The 15,831-nt window shown below is 39.6% G+C and overlaps 1 protein-coding gene across 1 annotated transcript in view; it reads right to left on the bottom strand.

The window, feature by feature from the left end:
* Positions 1-15,831, bottom strand: part of klhl2 (kelch-like family member 2) — a 99,606-nt gene that overhangs the window by 38,055 nt on the left and 45,720 nt on the right. Inside the window, 4 exon segments of the mRNA XM_052041286.1 lie at positions 2,350-2,459; positions 7,940-7,966; positions 7,969-8,029; positions 8,031-8,102. Coding sequence (XP_051897246.1) covers positions 2,350-2,459; positions 7,940-7,966; positions 7,969-8,029; positions 8,031-8,102 — 270 coding nt within the window.

The following is a 15,831-nucleotide window of genomic DNA, read 5'->3' as shown; positions in this document are numbered from 1 at the left end:
CCTGGAAGGAGATGCTGCTGAAATAAATTTGATGAGTTACTGATGTACATTGTGCAGGATGCACTAAGAACTACACCATGATCACATCTCCAATTAAGAATATTTGCAGTGTCACCACTGACCAGAAATTTAACCAAAGCAACCACATCAATAGCACAAGATGGTGATTATTGAATCCAATGACAAAAAGGTATTCAACAGGTGAAGTTTCGTGTCATGAACTTAGAACTCCTCAATCAAGTCAAGAATATTCCAAGGCTCTTGATTTGAGTTTTGCAGATGAAGTTTAGAGAACATCACAGGCAAGGCATCATCACAAGATATTCAGCCTCTGCCCTGCACATGGTGCCACGTTAGAGAAAAAGTGTAGCAGTTGTATGGCACAAAGAATAACCTCAAGGTATTCCAAACTGTTTTACAGCTAGGTAACCCTGGATGACGAGGGAAATTGAAGGTTGGATGAAAAACCCATAAAGCAGATATACTCGACAAAACCAGGAGACAGCCTTGGTGTATAGAGTGTAGCACAGTACTTAAAAAGAAATTAAGAGGGCGAAGAGGGGCCATGAAATATCACTGGCAGACAAAATTAAGGAGAATCCCAAGGCATTTTATAAATACATTAGGAACAAGGGGGCTACCAGGAAAAGAGAAGGTTCCCTTAGAGGCCAAGGAAGCAATCAGTGTGTGGAGCCGGGGGACATGGATGAAGATCCAACATAGAACAGTACAGAAACAGGCCGTTTGACCCACAATGTCCGTGCCATGATGATACCAATCTCACTAATCCCTCTTGCCTCCACATGATTTCTATCTCCCCCATTCCCTGTCTGTTGATATGCCTGTCTAAATGTCACTTAAAATGTTGCTATTGTATTTGCTTCCACCACCACCACCCTGGGCAGCATGTTCCAGGCACCTACCACTCTCTTCTTGCCCGATCATGGTGGCAAAACATGACTGCTATTAAAAGCCAACATAAAAAAAAACTAAGGTACTGCGTGTGCGATTTGGGGGGGGGGGGGGGGGGGGGGGGGGGTGGTGGGAGTAGAAACATTAGTAGGCTGCTGAAGTTGCAACATACCAGCAATTAATGACCTTTTAATAACTTTTGGGAGGAAAATATCATCCTACTCATGCACTGATTTCTGATGTTCAAGACATGCAATCCAATGAGTGCAAGTGTAACCATTTCCCAATTGATCAGAGATGCACCCCACAGCTTTTATACACCATTCACCTCCCATAGTGTTGTACATGGCCAGTCCAAGAATACAATTTGTCATGTACAATTAATATTCAATGCATTGTAACTTGTCCAAAACTAAAACTGCATTGTTGCCAACATCTTCGCTGTTCTGAAATATCAGGTATCAGCATTCCAAAAGTAGAAACATCCAAAAATTATAGAAATTGAGATTTGTAGAATAAATTAAAAATGTGAACCATTTAGCAAATCTGATACTAGATTATTAACATGTTGACAGTGTGAACCAAATGTGCAAACGAAGTCCCACAGGAAAATACAAAAAATGGTCATACAACATAACCAAGGGACATTCAATTTGCTTGTAATGGAAATCAAAATGTATATTTATGCATCAAAAACATTTTACAATTATTAAGTCATAATTTTGAAATGAACCAACTATAACCAAGCCCTGAAGCTCCCACATTACATCTTCTAGGAGGCAGCAATCAGGCTGCTGGTGGTTGAAGGAGAAGGGATGTGAAATTGCACTCTTATTATCTCAAAAGTTACTGCAGACTGTCCAGACACACACAGTTCATATCTGTAACCCAAATTTTTGTCTGTCTCTGCCATGTACTTTGCAGTTTGCAGCTAATTTTTTTTTTCAGCCTTATCTCTGGAATAGAGGTTAGCAGCTCTTCCAAATTTCAATTTCATTATTATCACCCCTCTTTTTATTCTCCCTTCATTCCCTTCTACTTGAAGCTTCAATGTATAGAGTTAAATGAAAAAGAATTCAACATTGTTATAGCTACCACTGATGTATTTTTAAATGCTTTTCTAGGTTCACATGGAAGATAAAGTGGAAAAGGAGAAACATATTCCAAAAAGGGAATTCTAAATAAAAACTATAGATTAATTAGTTATAGACAGGCATGTGATTAATTAGTTACAAACAGGCAGAAGATAGAAGATTTGTATTCTCTTTTTGGAAAATATGACAAATAACTAGCCCGAAGTTTTTGCCATTCTCCATATCTACCTGCTGGAATAAACACAAAAACCCGGAATGGATTCCCACCAACCATCGTTAAAGGCAAGGACTTGGCTTTAAACACTTCCAAATCTCATTGCAATATTATTTCTTGCCATTTTACCTTTTCTTCTGAAGAGATTGTGAGCATATCACTGGCTATCAGACTGCATACTTGATCTATACCAAGGTTGAGGAATTCCTCTCCTAGCACAACCTCCGAGAAGTGCTGCTCTGTTCAAACAAAAACAAAGTTAAAATAAAAAAAATGTTATTCTACAGGTTATATTAGTTTTAAAACAGCAAGGACTTTTTGAAACTATGATTATCTCAACAGAACCAAATACTTGTAAGGACTCCTTAGACAAGTGAGGTCAAAAATAAAGTCACGCTGCTAAGTTCTTGCAATACTACTTTAAGATGTTTTTCCACACTCATTTAAAGGATGTTTAAGAACAATGCAAGATTGCTTCAAAGAATGCATGCTTAATATTTCTTCCTGATTTGATTTACACAAATAAGGTGCTGCCATATACAGTTTGTGCCAGGAAACAAAAATAACACATTAAGTCCTTAAAATCTCATTTTCACAAGATTTGTAACTACATACAGCTGCAAACCAAGATGGAGTGCAACTTGACATAGTACTTCCTTCCTCCACTCATCTCTAATACATTAGATTTCCTGGGGTGGACTCAGGCATTTTAGTTATAATAGCATTTCTTTCATCTTTTTTGTTCATTTCAACCACTTGGTTGGTTGGGGTAGAGGGAATGAATCCAACCAGGCAATGGGTCTTCAAACAGTTCAGTGGCAAGAGGTGCAAATAAATGGCAATGATTTCCATTTTTAAAATCAATATTAATATACCAAAACATTTCAGAGAAGCATTATTAAACAAAAAATTATGCCACATAAGGAAACATTAGGATTGATGACCAAAAGCTTAGTCAAAGGCAATTTGAAAGAAAGAAAAAGGGTGACTAGGTTTATATAGAAGATAGCAGAACTTAACTCCTAGGCAATTTAATTTAGTAATGATCAAGATCCAACTTGGGAGTACAGGCATCCCCAAGGATTATGCAATTGGAAGATATTCCAAGGATACAGAGGGACAGACCAAAGGAATGATTTGGGGGAAAAAAGAGAATTTTAAAATTTGGCGTTGTTAATCAGGGCCCAATGTGGGTTAGCAGCATCAGATGACAGCAAAAGGAACTTGATGTGTTTTAAACATAGGCAGCAGAGATTTGGACAACTTTTAAGTTTATGGAGTGTAGAATGAGAGTGGCTGGACAAGAGTGTCAGAATATTCAAGTTTACAGGGAAAGGATACATTCATGAGAGCATCAGGAGCATACCAGTCAGGCAAGGCTACTGATAATCTTAGAAGTGGCAATGATGAAAAATCCAAAGCTCACCAAGAGGTCAAATCTGACAAGATTATAAACCATCTACTTAATTTGTAAGACCATTGCAGGACTAACAACCCTCATATTGATCTTTAACTATGACATTTGACATTTTTCTTAATCGATTATCTGATTTGTGGCGTTATTAATTGAAAGCCATGTGCTTATTGTTGCACTCTTGCACAATTAAATACCATTTCGACAAGGTCACTCATCAATAAAATACTCTACCAGTAGCTGAATTCTACTGCTTATTGATCTCATTATCTGGATATCAATCTTGCTTCCCAAGGGAAAAAAAATTCTTTTGGAAGCACAGTGGCACAGCTGGTAAAGCCGCTGCCTCACAGCTCCAGAAACCTGGGTTCAATCCTTACCTCTGGTGAGTCTGTGTGGAACCTTAACCACACGAGTTTCCTCTGGGTGACCTAGTTTCCTCCCACATCCCAAAAATGTGTGGGTTGCTAGGTGAACTGTCCACCATGAATTGCCCCTAGTGTGTAAGCTTGTGATAGAATCTGGAGATATTGATAAAAAAATGTGGGTAGAATAAAAAAAATGGTATTAATGAAGGATTAGTGGAAATGGGTGTTGATGGTTGGCATGGACTTGGTAGGACAAAGGGCCTGCTTAAGTGGTGTATCTTTCTATGACTTAATGCTGATTAAAATGCTGGCAAACCAGCAAGTACAACATCCATGTTCAAAAATATGTTAAGCAATCTCTGCTGTAGTCCTGTGATAACAAGGTGGAGTCAGTGACTTTGTTAATGTTTATTCCATTAACTAACACTTGAAGCCAAGTGACACATGATACAAGTAGTATTAATCTTAACCCACGAGAACATATACTGACAAAGATTGACCCAGGTTACGAGTCATCTCGTGAAAGGTTGATGCTTCAAGCATCACTCAACTGAAAAAGCAAAGCCTCCAACTCCACATGGAGTATTTCTTATTGCATGTGGCAAAGAATTATAATACCAGTTGATCACATGCAGTTTAATTCACACAATCCAGAATTTCTGTGAAACCTGACACTTTTGAGAAATATCAAAAATTTAAGATTCAAAAAGGAGGCCACTGAGCCCACGATCTCTGCACCCATTTAAAAAGACCTACTCAAACTAGTCCCAGATTCCAACACCAAGCCAGTAGCCCTACAGGTCACAGTTCTTCAAAACACACATCCAAGGGTTTCCTGCCTCCAGATTCAAAACATTCTCTGGGTGAAACATTTTTTCGGAATCTCCTTTCTACTACTTCTAACAATTACTTTAAATATATGGTCCTTTGGCTTTTAACCCAACTAAGGAAAATTGGTCCTTCCTATTTCTCCAGACCTACTGTAATGTTATATACCTCAATTAAATCTTCTTTCAGCCTCTTTTCTTCCAAAGAGGAGGAAAACTATTCAACTTTTCCAATCTTCCCTCATTAGTTTTCCAGTCCTGTTGACATCCTTGGCAAACCCTAACTGCACCAACCCCCTAAAATTCTTCTGCCTGCTCTCACCTCCTTCAGTCTAAAACCTATTGCTAATCTCAAGATTAACCCCTCCATTGAAACCCCACAGGCCTGATTCCTCAAACCCAACTGCTCACATGCTACTTTCAATCCACAATCTAACTAGTCAAATTCTGATTACAATCCCTCCAGGTGACAACATACTCATACCCCCATTGCTGAGGCCAAATTGGAAGAATATGTTACATTCTGCTTTTGTAGTTTACAACCCAATGAACATCGATTTTTCCAACTTCAGGTAACCCACACCAATGGTGTCCTCCTCCCACACACATTCACCCACCCACCTAGTTTTCTTCTCCCTTTGTTCACTTTTTCCACCCCCAACTATCACCTACCAGCCTCTATTCCATTCCCCATAATGGCAATCTTCCCTCTCAGTCCTGCTACAGCGTCTAAATCCGAAATGTTGACTTGCATCTTTTTCCTCCACAGAAGTTGTACTTCTAGCATTCTGTTCATTGTTCCAGATTCTTTTGTCTTCATACTTGTCCCAACTTTCAGTTCCAACACCACCCCCCCAACCCCCAATAAACATTGCTGGATAAATCCCCACTCCCCATCAAACAAAGCTAGTCTAGTCTAATTCCCCCCATCCCCATAGCAAAGGTTGAATCAGTTCACTGGAATTTCTTGGCATATACGTTTTAAAGTGCATTTATAACTGACTTATCCAAACCTATCAAAGTGTAGATGGAGATATAAATACCTGTGATCTTATAAACAGGAAGGAAGAAATCTTTCAATTAACCAGATCTTTCAATTATTCTTTTCCCACTTCTTCCCAAAAGCATGATTTTGATGCTTAAACTTAACATATGAATTTTGACATCTCCAAGTCATTTACAGAATGATTACGAGCAGGACAAAAGTTCCATCTATACCAAAGCGTACCAGCTCTTACTGCAAAAAGCTGTCTGCAATGCACCAGTATGATCCATTTTGCCAAAGATCACACCAGCTGCTTGGAGACTTTCTATGAAACTGCCAACTTTAGTTTCTTTAGACTAATTAATACTTGGACCACTGATTCCCTTATGACAACATTTACATTTAGTGAACAGTTCAATGTTTAGAATACAAAACATTGAAATAATCAGATTATTTTAGAAAATGTTATTTACTCCTCAATAAACCAAAATTATAAGCCTGTAACACATTTCCTGCAGCAGTTATTTAATAACCTTTTCTAAGTAGCATGGGACAACAAATAATTATGGCATGACTTATTACCATTTCACAATAAAAAGTTAATGCATTTCAAAGCTTATTAGAACAAAAATAGATACTGTATAAAACATGAGCACCACAAAAATAATTTATATGCCTGCATTCTCTTAATATTAATTCTATAGTCAAAGGGAATTTTAATCAAACAAAAAGGGACATGGTGAAAATTGCAGAGTCTATCCAGATACAGAAATTCTTGCCTCATTAAATCCTTTTCCACATGCAGGTTTTGTGTATTACAAATACTTGGTTCTTCCTATTAGACTTTCAACATGAATAAATTGAATTGGTCTAACAGGGAAAGCTATATAAAAAATGAAAGGCATATGGACTACTAAGATTAGCCAGAGAATAATGTGGATCTAAAAACACAAGGCAAATCAGTCATGCAAAAAAAATGAAAGATAAAAATGATAATTGTGAGGTGGTAGCATAGTAAGTAAACCAACTCAGTCAAACAAAATAAATCAGAGGACTATTAATCTATTATGAACTAATTTGCATCTAGCTGACAATGGAAAACTGCACCAACAATTGGATAGCTTTTCCTGCAATATCTGCTGGTTGCCAAGGTGATGGGGGGGGGGGGTGTTAGGGGGATTGCATCAATATGCTGTTTAAAAAGATACATCTTCAACAAACATTTTTGCAACAGCAAATAGATTAGCTGTAGTGATATTCATAAACAAAGTATTACACCACTGCAAAAATAATTCAACCTATTTGCTATAATTCCTATTTATAATAAACTATAACCTTTTAAAACTATTACTCTAAATAAAATAACACCCTCATTTGTAGTCCCAAAATCAGAGCAACACACCACTTTCAAGTTTCCATTTACCACAGACTCAATTGTACTTGCATCTCTCAAAGATAGGATAATCCAGTTGCTAGGCAATTTCTTTTAACACATTGCCAATTGAAATCTCTCTCCCCAGCCACTAGTTTAGGAAACAGTGATTTGTATTAAACTAGGCATCACTTTAGTTAGCAAATACCTGTAATGCAGAAATTGCTCCTTTACAAAAAAGATACTTCCATACTATGAATTGGGACAGTTTTGAATTAAAGCCTGAGAAGCAAAATAAAATTGTTTAGGCCTTTCAGTAGAACAACCAATAAAGCAAACACAGCATGTCCTCAGAGCTTCTCGCAGTGGGTCACCGAGTGGCTACTAAAGGTTCCATGCTTGATTTCTAGAGAGGGTAACGTCAGTTAAAGGACATGCAGAGTGAGAAATTAATGCTTAGGCTGATGAAAAGTCAGCAACTTGGGCAAAGTAATAGAAGATTATCACTTAAAGAACTGGGGAAATTATAATGGGAAAAATAAGAGGGAAAGGAGTTTTTTGATTCAACTTTCAATTTATGGTTACAGTAAATACCCCATTCAGCTGACAACTAAACTTTGCTTTACAGCCCTGGCATTCTCTGACATGTAGAATATGCAAAAAAAAACCTCCACAAATGATACACATCACAAGTTTAGTTACCAGTCACTTACTGTGCTTAAAAGAAATTAAGCTCTTTTGGTCAGCACTTGCCTGCATACGTGTTGGCTTGGTTCAAGAGTCAGTGCAAGCATGCATATCAGCAAAAGCTCGAATTCCTAAACAATTGGTTGGGTGAAGCTGGGGACTCCAGGAAATCACAACAGCTCTTTCTAACATCTTGTAACTGCAGTAGCCCTGCTGCTGGAAGCAACACCTGTTAAAAGAATAGTAACACATTTCAATCTGTCTTTAGACATGAGGGTAATTTAAATAACCATAGATTTTGACAGGGAAACATCATACCACAAGAGTGCTAAAAATAGACAATAAACACAATTACGATGAATATTGAATGCACTTTTCATGAATTTATTTGGTGAAATCTTAAAAGATCCTTTTGAAATTAGCTGTTTTTTTGTTTTAAAAAAAGAATTTTCCGAGGAACTAGAACTACTGAAGTGTATGAAATAGTAAATGCTACAAAATTTGGCATGTCCAATAAAATGTGTGACAATTGACGAGCTTGATTGCTTTCTATACACATGCTGTAGGATAGCAGCACTTTAGAGTTTCACGCCAAAACCAAAATGCACCTAACCCTGCAGACTTAAGCATTTAAGCTGCACACCAAGCTATTGTTGACTTATCCACCGAAACATTCATGAGCCTTGCACTCAACGCCTGCAAGACCAAAAGGTCCTCCGGCAACCTGCCCTTGCTGCACAACACTGTCCTCTGACAATAAAAAGTTCGTGCCAAGATCCAGAAAAATGTAGACCACTTCTCATATCTCAGGAGTCACCTCTCAGCTAAGGCACATGTTAATATACCAGTGAAGTCTCTGTTCAATTGAGGATAAGTGTGTTTGAAGATAAAGATTTAGCACAAATCTCATGGTCTAGTAGGCCAGTGAACGTTGCATTCACATGCTTCTGAGACCTGGATTGCCTGCAGCAAGTACCTGAAGACACTTGAAAGAAACTGCAAAAACCTTCAAACATCAGTGTTCTCTCTCTCCTGGGCCAATATCCCACTACTGAGGTCCTAATTACATTCAGTTGACTCCTTTGGTCAGGCCACATCATTAGCATGACCGATATCAAACTCCAGAAACACTATTCTGAGATTACCAGGCAGACTGTGCTCAAAGCCTTCAAAAAAAATTAGCATCCTGAGGAAAAAAGATTTGGCACATGACTGCTTAAAGTGGAGAAAAAGCAGTCGAAGTGTTTTGAAATTCACTGATCTGTATCAGAAGCACACAGAAGCCGTGCATATGTGGCAGAAGGAGCGATGCCCTTCAGTGGGAGAGTTTGCAGGTCGGTCTTAATTCCAAAGGATCACATAAAAAGAATTCGATGGCGGAGCAAGAGGTGTTAGACTGTTCATCAAGTAATAGTTATTCATTGCATCACAGCAGCTCACTGTTACAAGGCAGAAAGCAGTACAATGGATAAGTATTATAAATCACTAGGTCATAAGTACAATTCTCAGTTTGTGTTGCTGACAAATCTTAGCCAGGTCAGAAACTGTGACGATACAGTAATATACCAGCAACCCATCTAAGAAGGAGAACAAAGAACAAAGTGAGACCTCGTGCTCCCAAATGCAAGAATAGTCATGTCACATTGCCATGTTTCCAAGTCACAACTGGCCAAATATTTCTTTTTAAATGAAACACTGCGGGTGCTGGAACTTAAAATAAGAACCGAAAATTCCACAAATGCACAACTAAAGACATGGTAAACCTTGGAATCTATATCCTTTTTCCTCTTTTGGTTGATCCAGCAAGATCTGCTGACAAATCACTCAGACCACACTTGCACAATTTCCCAGAGGCCATTGGCAGAGTCCCTGCTTTCAGCAGGTAGAGAAAAGGGGAAGACAATTGCAGAAAATTCTTTCTCTTCCAAAAAAAACTTCTGACACTCCCCTTCTTTCCCCTGCACTCAACCTTCATCCCTGTAATACCCCACCTCCAGCAAATTTTTCCATTTTTTTCATGAAATTTAAGATTTACATTAGCATATAGCTCCAAGAGTGCCATAAGCAAGTCACTCAATTAGTGAAAGGCTCTAGTAAAAACAGACAATGCGAGAAATACTTATTCAGACAGTGTCTATGGAGAGAGATACAGAGTTAATGTTTCAGGTTAATGACCTTTCTTCAGAAATTCACAGATCATCCTTCCACATATGCACTGCCTGGCCTGACAAGTATTTCTAGCATTTAAAGGATTGTTTTTAAAACATCTAGAAAGCACACAGAATATTAGCCCTACCATTTCGAAATGGCTTTTCTACACAGATCAAACCAAAGATCTGGATTAACTAGCTGATGATTAGCAATCTTGATACATAGTACTGGAATTGGATTTAGATGTTTTAGAACACTGAAGCACTGGCTATTAGAAGCTTCAACCATGTTAAAAAAAATAAATCAGTCTCACTTGGATCATAAGGAAATGAAAATTTAAAATTACATCTTGCAACAGCTGCTGGAGGAATATCCGTAAACACAGGCCACAAAGCATTTGTGAAAAGAAAACAAAAATCACTGGGATGTTTCTTCCACATGGCCATTCATAACCTTTTGTGGAGATTTCAAGTCAACAGAAAGACTCAAAGGCTCATTTTGAACACCGGCTTCAATCAGTAACTTCACAGAACATCCAGAACACTGCAATACAGACTTACAGAATGTTCCATGCTGCCAGAAGAACAAATCCTTTGTGCTGAATGTCAAAGCAACCATCACATTGAACAACTTTTGTATACTGTCAATACAGATCCACACAACACAGTGCTCATTACTATGCATCCCTTAACCTCAACTCCTCCAAAAGGGCAGGTGTTATTTCCTCCTCGCCCACTATACACAGCCACACATCCAACAGTCCTGCTGTCATAATCTCAAATTCACTAACTGACAAACCGACAAAGTATGAATTGTCTGCACTAGATACCCTCACCCACTCATCAGATGCGAACAAAAGCCTGCAAAAAAAATTCTTCACTACCAACTACCCAAGCATCAGAATGTCCTTCTTTACTACCGGCAATACAAACATCAAAAAAAAATCACATACTTACAATTACTTTGCAAGTCAATACAGAGGACAAAAGAAACAGTTGGACATCAAATGAGCTTTCCACAAAGCTACATCCTACAGCAATTGGATAAAGAAACATTTGCAATAACTTGAAGCCAGACCAATCTTCAGAGCATGCTCAAGCAATTGAAAATCACAGAGGGATCTCATGCAGAGAAAATTCAACTATTTGGCTATGTTGTGACCCTTATGGGATGTGTACATACCTGGCCTTCAGGCAAGAATTGTAGCGGAACTGAGCTCAGTGTAGAGCTATCCTAGAAATGAACGCTACTGAATCCATTGGCAATGAACGAGGGGAAAAACTTGTTTACATAGCAACATCTTCCACAGTCTATTACATTGAAATTCAGTGATCTAACAAGGGCAGCAGCAATATTTTGTGTAGAAGGGTTTCTACAGCAGGAATAGGTTAATCGAATTATTGGTCGTGTTGGCTGAGAGAGAAACATCAGCCAGGTTACCAAGAGAATCCTCTGCTCTCTGCCAAACAATCACACATTTATCTTCACATAAGAAGGACCACTTTGTACAGTGCACACAAAATATCCGTATACAAGAGTACAACCCATGACATCACATAACCTGAAGTGTTACTTTTTATGGCTATGTGCTTGCAATCAGAAATAAGAGACTGGAAAAGGGAAGTATTACGACATTCAAAGCTGCACTTTCACAAGAAAAACAGGAACCTTACAAAAGGATAACAGGCTGAATCAAGTCAGACTCAGCCTGCACTCCAGGCTCATTGCCTATGATTTCCTCCCACTCACACCTACTGACCCTCCACACCTTGGGAAGTGTTGTTGAGGCACAGCAAGGACTCATGTCAACCAGACCTTGAGCAGTGTATGGCAGAGAACTCAAAGACAGAGTGTAAAGCTTGGTCTTCAATCAAAGTCAGGATTGTTTATTTCTAAATCTGTTAAAATTGCTGTAAATAAAAAAATTCAAAATTATTTAAGACTACATAAAAAAACTGAGGAATAATTAAACAAAGACTCCAATCCTATATCAGGTCTGACAGGCATAGTAGCAGAGAAGCAGACACACCAGTGCAGGTTGTCTTGCTTTCCCCAGCAAGACAGGGCACTGCTGTAGGAGCCACATGGCATCTAATTGATCAGCCATTGATAGAGTGGACCAGTGTAGGAGTGGGAATCTGAGGCTTTGGTGAGAAGGCACAGGTGAGTACCAAGTAAGAACAAGCAAGGTTTTTTTTTGAAATAGTAGTTAAATAAAAGACACCAAATTACAACTAATTAAATACGGATGCAGGATCAGGTGATGTGTTGCAGCTAAATGATGTGAGAGCTGGTGGACCCCATTGTCGTTCCCAGTGAACGCATCTGCAACAAATGTTGGTTGCTCAAGGAACTAGAGCTCAAAGTTGATGACCTGGAATCTGAGCTTCAAACACGGTGATGCATCAGGGAGGGGGAGAGTTACCTGGACATTGTTTCAGGAGGCAGTCACATCCATTAGATTAACTACTTCAAATTCGGTTTGTGGTCAGGGACAAGGAGGGTGTGACCGAGTGAGGCAGGTAGGGGCATCCAAGAGGTACAGCTGGAGGAGCCTCAGCCATTGAGCTTGTCCAACAGGTCTGAGATTCTTGCTCCCTGTGCAGATGAGAGTGGGAGTTGTTGGAAGGATGAGCAACTGAATAGCGGCACCATGGTTCAGGGAGCCATCCAGGAGGGGGGAGAGAAGAGAAATGTAGTTGTAGTTGGGGATAGTATAGTCAGGAGAATAGACAATTCTTTGTCACAAGGATCGAGAGACCCAAAGGCTGTGTTGCCTGCCTGGTGCCCAGGTTCGGGACATCTCATCTGACCTGCAGAGGAATTTGGAATGGGAGGGGAAAGATCCAATTGTCGTGGTCCTTGTGGGTACCAATGATGTAGGAAGAACAAGGAAAGAAGTTCTGCCGAGGGAGTTTGAGCAGCTAAGGACTAAATTAAAAAGCAGAACCAAAAAAGGTAATAATCTCTGAATTGCTACCTGAGCCACGTGCAAATTGGCACAGGGTCAATAAGATGAGAGAGTTAAGTGTGTGGCTCAAAGATTGGTGTGGAAGAAGTGGGTTTGAATTTGTGGGACATTGGCACCAGTATTGGGAAAAGAGGGAGCTATCCTATGGCACAGGCTCCACCTGAATCATGTTGAGACCAGGATCCCAGCGAATCGCATAACTAGGGCTGTGGATAGGGTTTTAAACTAAATTGTAGAGGGGGTAGGTTCAACAGATTGGAAAAGTATGGATAAAGTAAAAGTGAAGGAGAGTGCAAGAGAGGTTACTGAAGTCTCCAGAATAAAGAACAAGACAGAAAGTTTAGAAATGGATAAGAATTTAACCAGGCAACATGGAGACAAATTTGAGAAGGATGGTAAACACAGGACTGAAGGTGTTATACTTAAATGCATATAGTATACGAAATAAGGTAGATGAACTTACAACAGTTAGAAATTGGCAGGTATGACGTTGTGGGCATCACAGAGTCGTGGTTGAAAGAAGATCACTGCTGGGAGCTAAACATCCAAGGATACAAATCTTATCAAAAAAGACAGGCAGGTAGGTGGGCAGAGAGGATGGGGTGGTTCTATTGGTATAAAATTAAATCCAATCCTTAGCAAGAAGTGTCATAGGATCAGAAGATGTAGAATCCTTGTGGAGAGTTAAGGAACTACAAGGGTAAAGAGACCTTGATCAGAGTTGTATACAGGCTTCTGAATAGTAGCCAGGATGTGGGGTACAAATTACAACAGGAGATAGAAAAGACATTTAAAAAGGGCAATGTTACAGTGGTCATGGGGATTTCAATATGCAGGTAGATTGGCAAAGATTAGGTTGGTACTGGATCTCAAGAGAGGGAATTTGTAAATGCCTACGAAATGGCTTTTTAGAGCAACTTTGGTCAAGTCCACTAGGAAAAGACAATTCTGGATTTGGTGTTGTGCAATGAACCAGATTTCATTCATTTGGGAGCTTAAGGTAAAGGAATCCTTTGGACGCAGGGATCATACAATAGAATTCACCCTGCAGTTTGAGAGGAAGAAGCTAAAATCAGATGCATCGGTATTAGAGTTGAGTAATGGTAACTACAGAGGCATGAGAGAGGAGCTGGCAGAGGTTGATTGGAAGGGAACCCCAGCAGGGATGACAGTAGAGCCACAACGGCAGGATTTTCTGGGAGTAATCCAGAGGACACAGGATCAGTTCATCCCAAAGAAAAAGCATTCTAAAAAGGGAGGATGGGGCAACCATGGCTGACAAGGGAAGTCAAAGCATAAAACAGAAGAGGGCATATAATATTGTAAAAATTAGTGGGAAGCTAGAGGATTGGGAAGCTTTTAAAAACCAACAGAAGGCAACTAATAAAGCAATAAAGATGAAATATGAAGGTAAGCCAGCCAATAATATAAAAGAGGATACCAAAAGATTTTTCAGATATATAAAGAGTAAGAGAGGCAAGAGTGGACATCGGACCGCTGGAAAATTATGCTGGAGAGGTAGTAATGGGGAACAAAAAAAAAAGGCGGACGAACTGAATAAGTATTTTGCGTCAATCTTCACTATGGACGACACCAGTAACGTGCCAGAAATTCAAGAGAGTCAGGGGGCAGGAGTGAGTGTAGTCACTGTTACTGAGAAGGTGCTGGGAAGCTGAAAGATCTGAAGGTAGATAAGTCACCTGGACCAGATGGACTACACCCCAGGAATCTGAAAGAGGTAGCTGAAGAGGTTGTGGAGTGATCTTTCAAGAATCACTAGATTCAGGAATGGTTCTGGAGGACTGGAAAATCGTAAATGTCACTCTGCTCTTTAAGAAGGGAGGAAGAGGCAGAAGACAGGAAATTATAGGCCAGTTAGCCTGACTTCAGTGGTTGGTAAGATGTTAGAGTCCATTAATAAGGATGAGATTTCGGGGTACTTGGAAGTGACCTTGGCCTACTTTACATGATATAATAGGCCAAAGTCAGCATGGTTTCTTTAAGGGGAAATCTTGCCCGACAAATCTGTTGGAATTCTTGAGGAAGTAACAGGCAGGATAGACAAAAGGAGAGTCAGTGGATTTGTTTACTTGAATTTTCAGAAGGCCTTTGACAGGTGCTGCACACAAAGCTGCTAAACAAGATACAGGAAAGGTACTAGCATGGATAGAGAATTGGCTGACTGGGAGAAGGCAAAGAATGGGAATAAAGTGGGCCTTTTCTGGTTGGCTGCCAGTGACTAGTGGTATTCCACAGGGTCAGTGTTGGGTCGCCTACTTTTCATGTTATATGTTAATGATCTGGATGACAGAATTGATGGCTTTGTGGCAAGTTTGTGGATGATACAAAGATAGGTGGAAGGGCAGGTAGTGTTGAGGAAGCAGGGAGTCTGCAGAAGGACTTGGACAGGTTGGAGAATGGCCAAGAAGTGGCAGATGGAATACAGCGTAGGGAAATGTCGTGGTCATGCCCATTTGGTAGAAGAAATAAAGGTGCAGATATTTTCTAAATGGGAAGCGAATTCAGAAATCATAGGTATAAAGGGATTTGAGAGTCCTAGTGCAGAATTCCCCAACGGTTAACTTGCAGGTGAGTTCATAGTAAGGAAGGCAAATGCAAATGTTAGCATTCGTTTTGAGAGGGACTAGAATATAAAGGAAAGGATGTTATGCCAAAACTTTATAAAGGCATTGGTCAGACCACATTTGGAGTATTGAGAGCTGTTTTGGGCCCATATCCAAGGAAGGATGTGCTGGCATTGGAGAGGGTCCAGGTGGTTTACAAGAATAACCCTTTCATTCCCAGGATCAATGTATGAGGAGCATTTTGATGGTGC

Source organism: Pristis pectinata, chromosome 2, assembly GCF_009764475.1.
Source record: "Pristis pectinata isolate sPriPec2 chromosome 2, sPriPec2.1.pri, whole genome shotgun sequence".
In the NCBI taxonomy this organism is placed as follows: Eukaryota; Metazoa; Chordata; class Chondrichthyes; order Rhinopristiformes; family Pristidae; genus Pristis; species Pristis pectinata.
The sequence above is the reverse complement of the archived record's forward strand: the minus strand, read 5'-3'. Positions and strand labels throughout refer to the sequence as shown.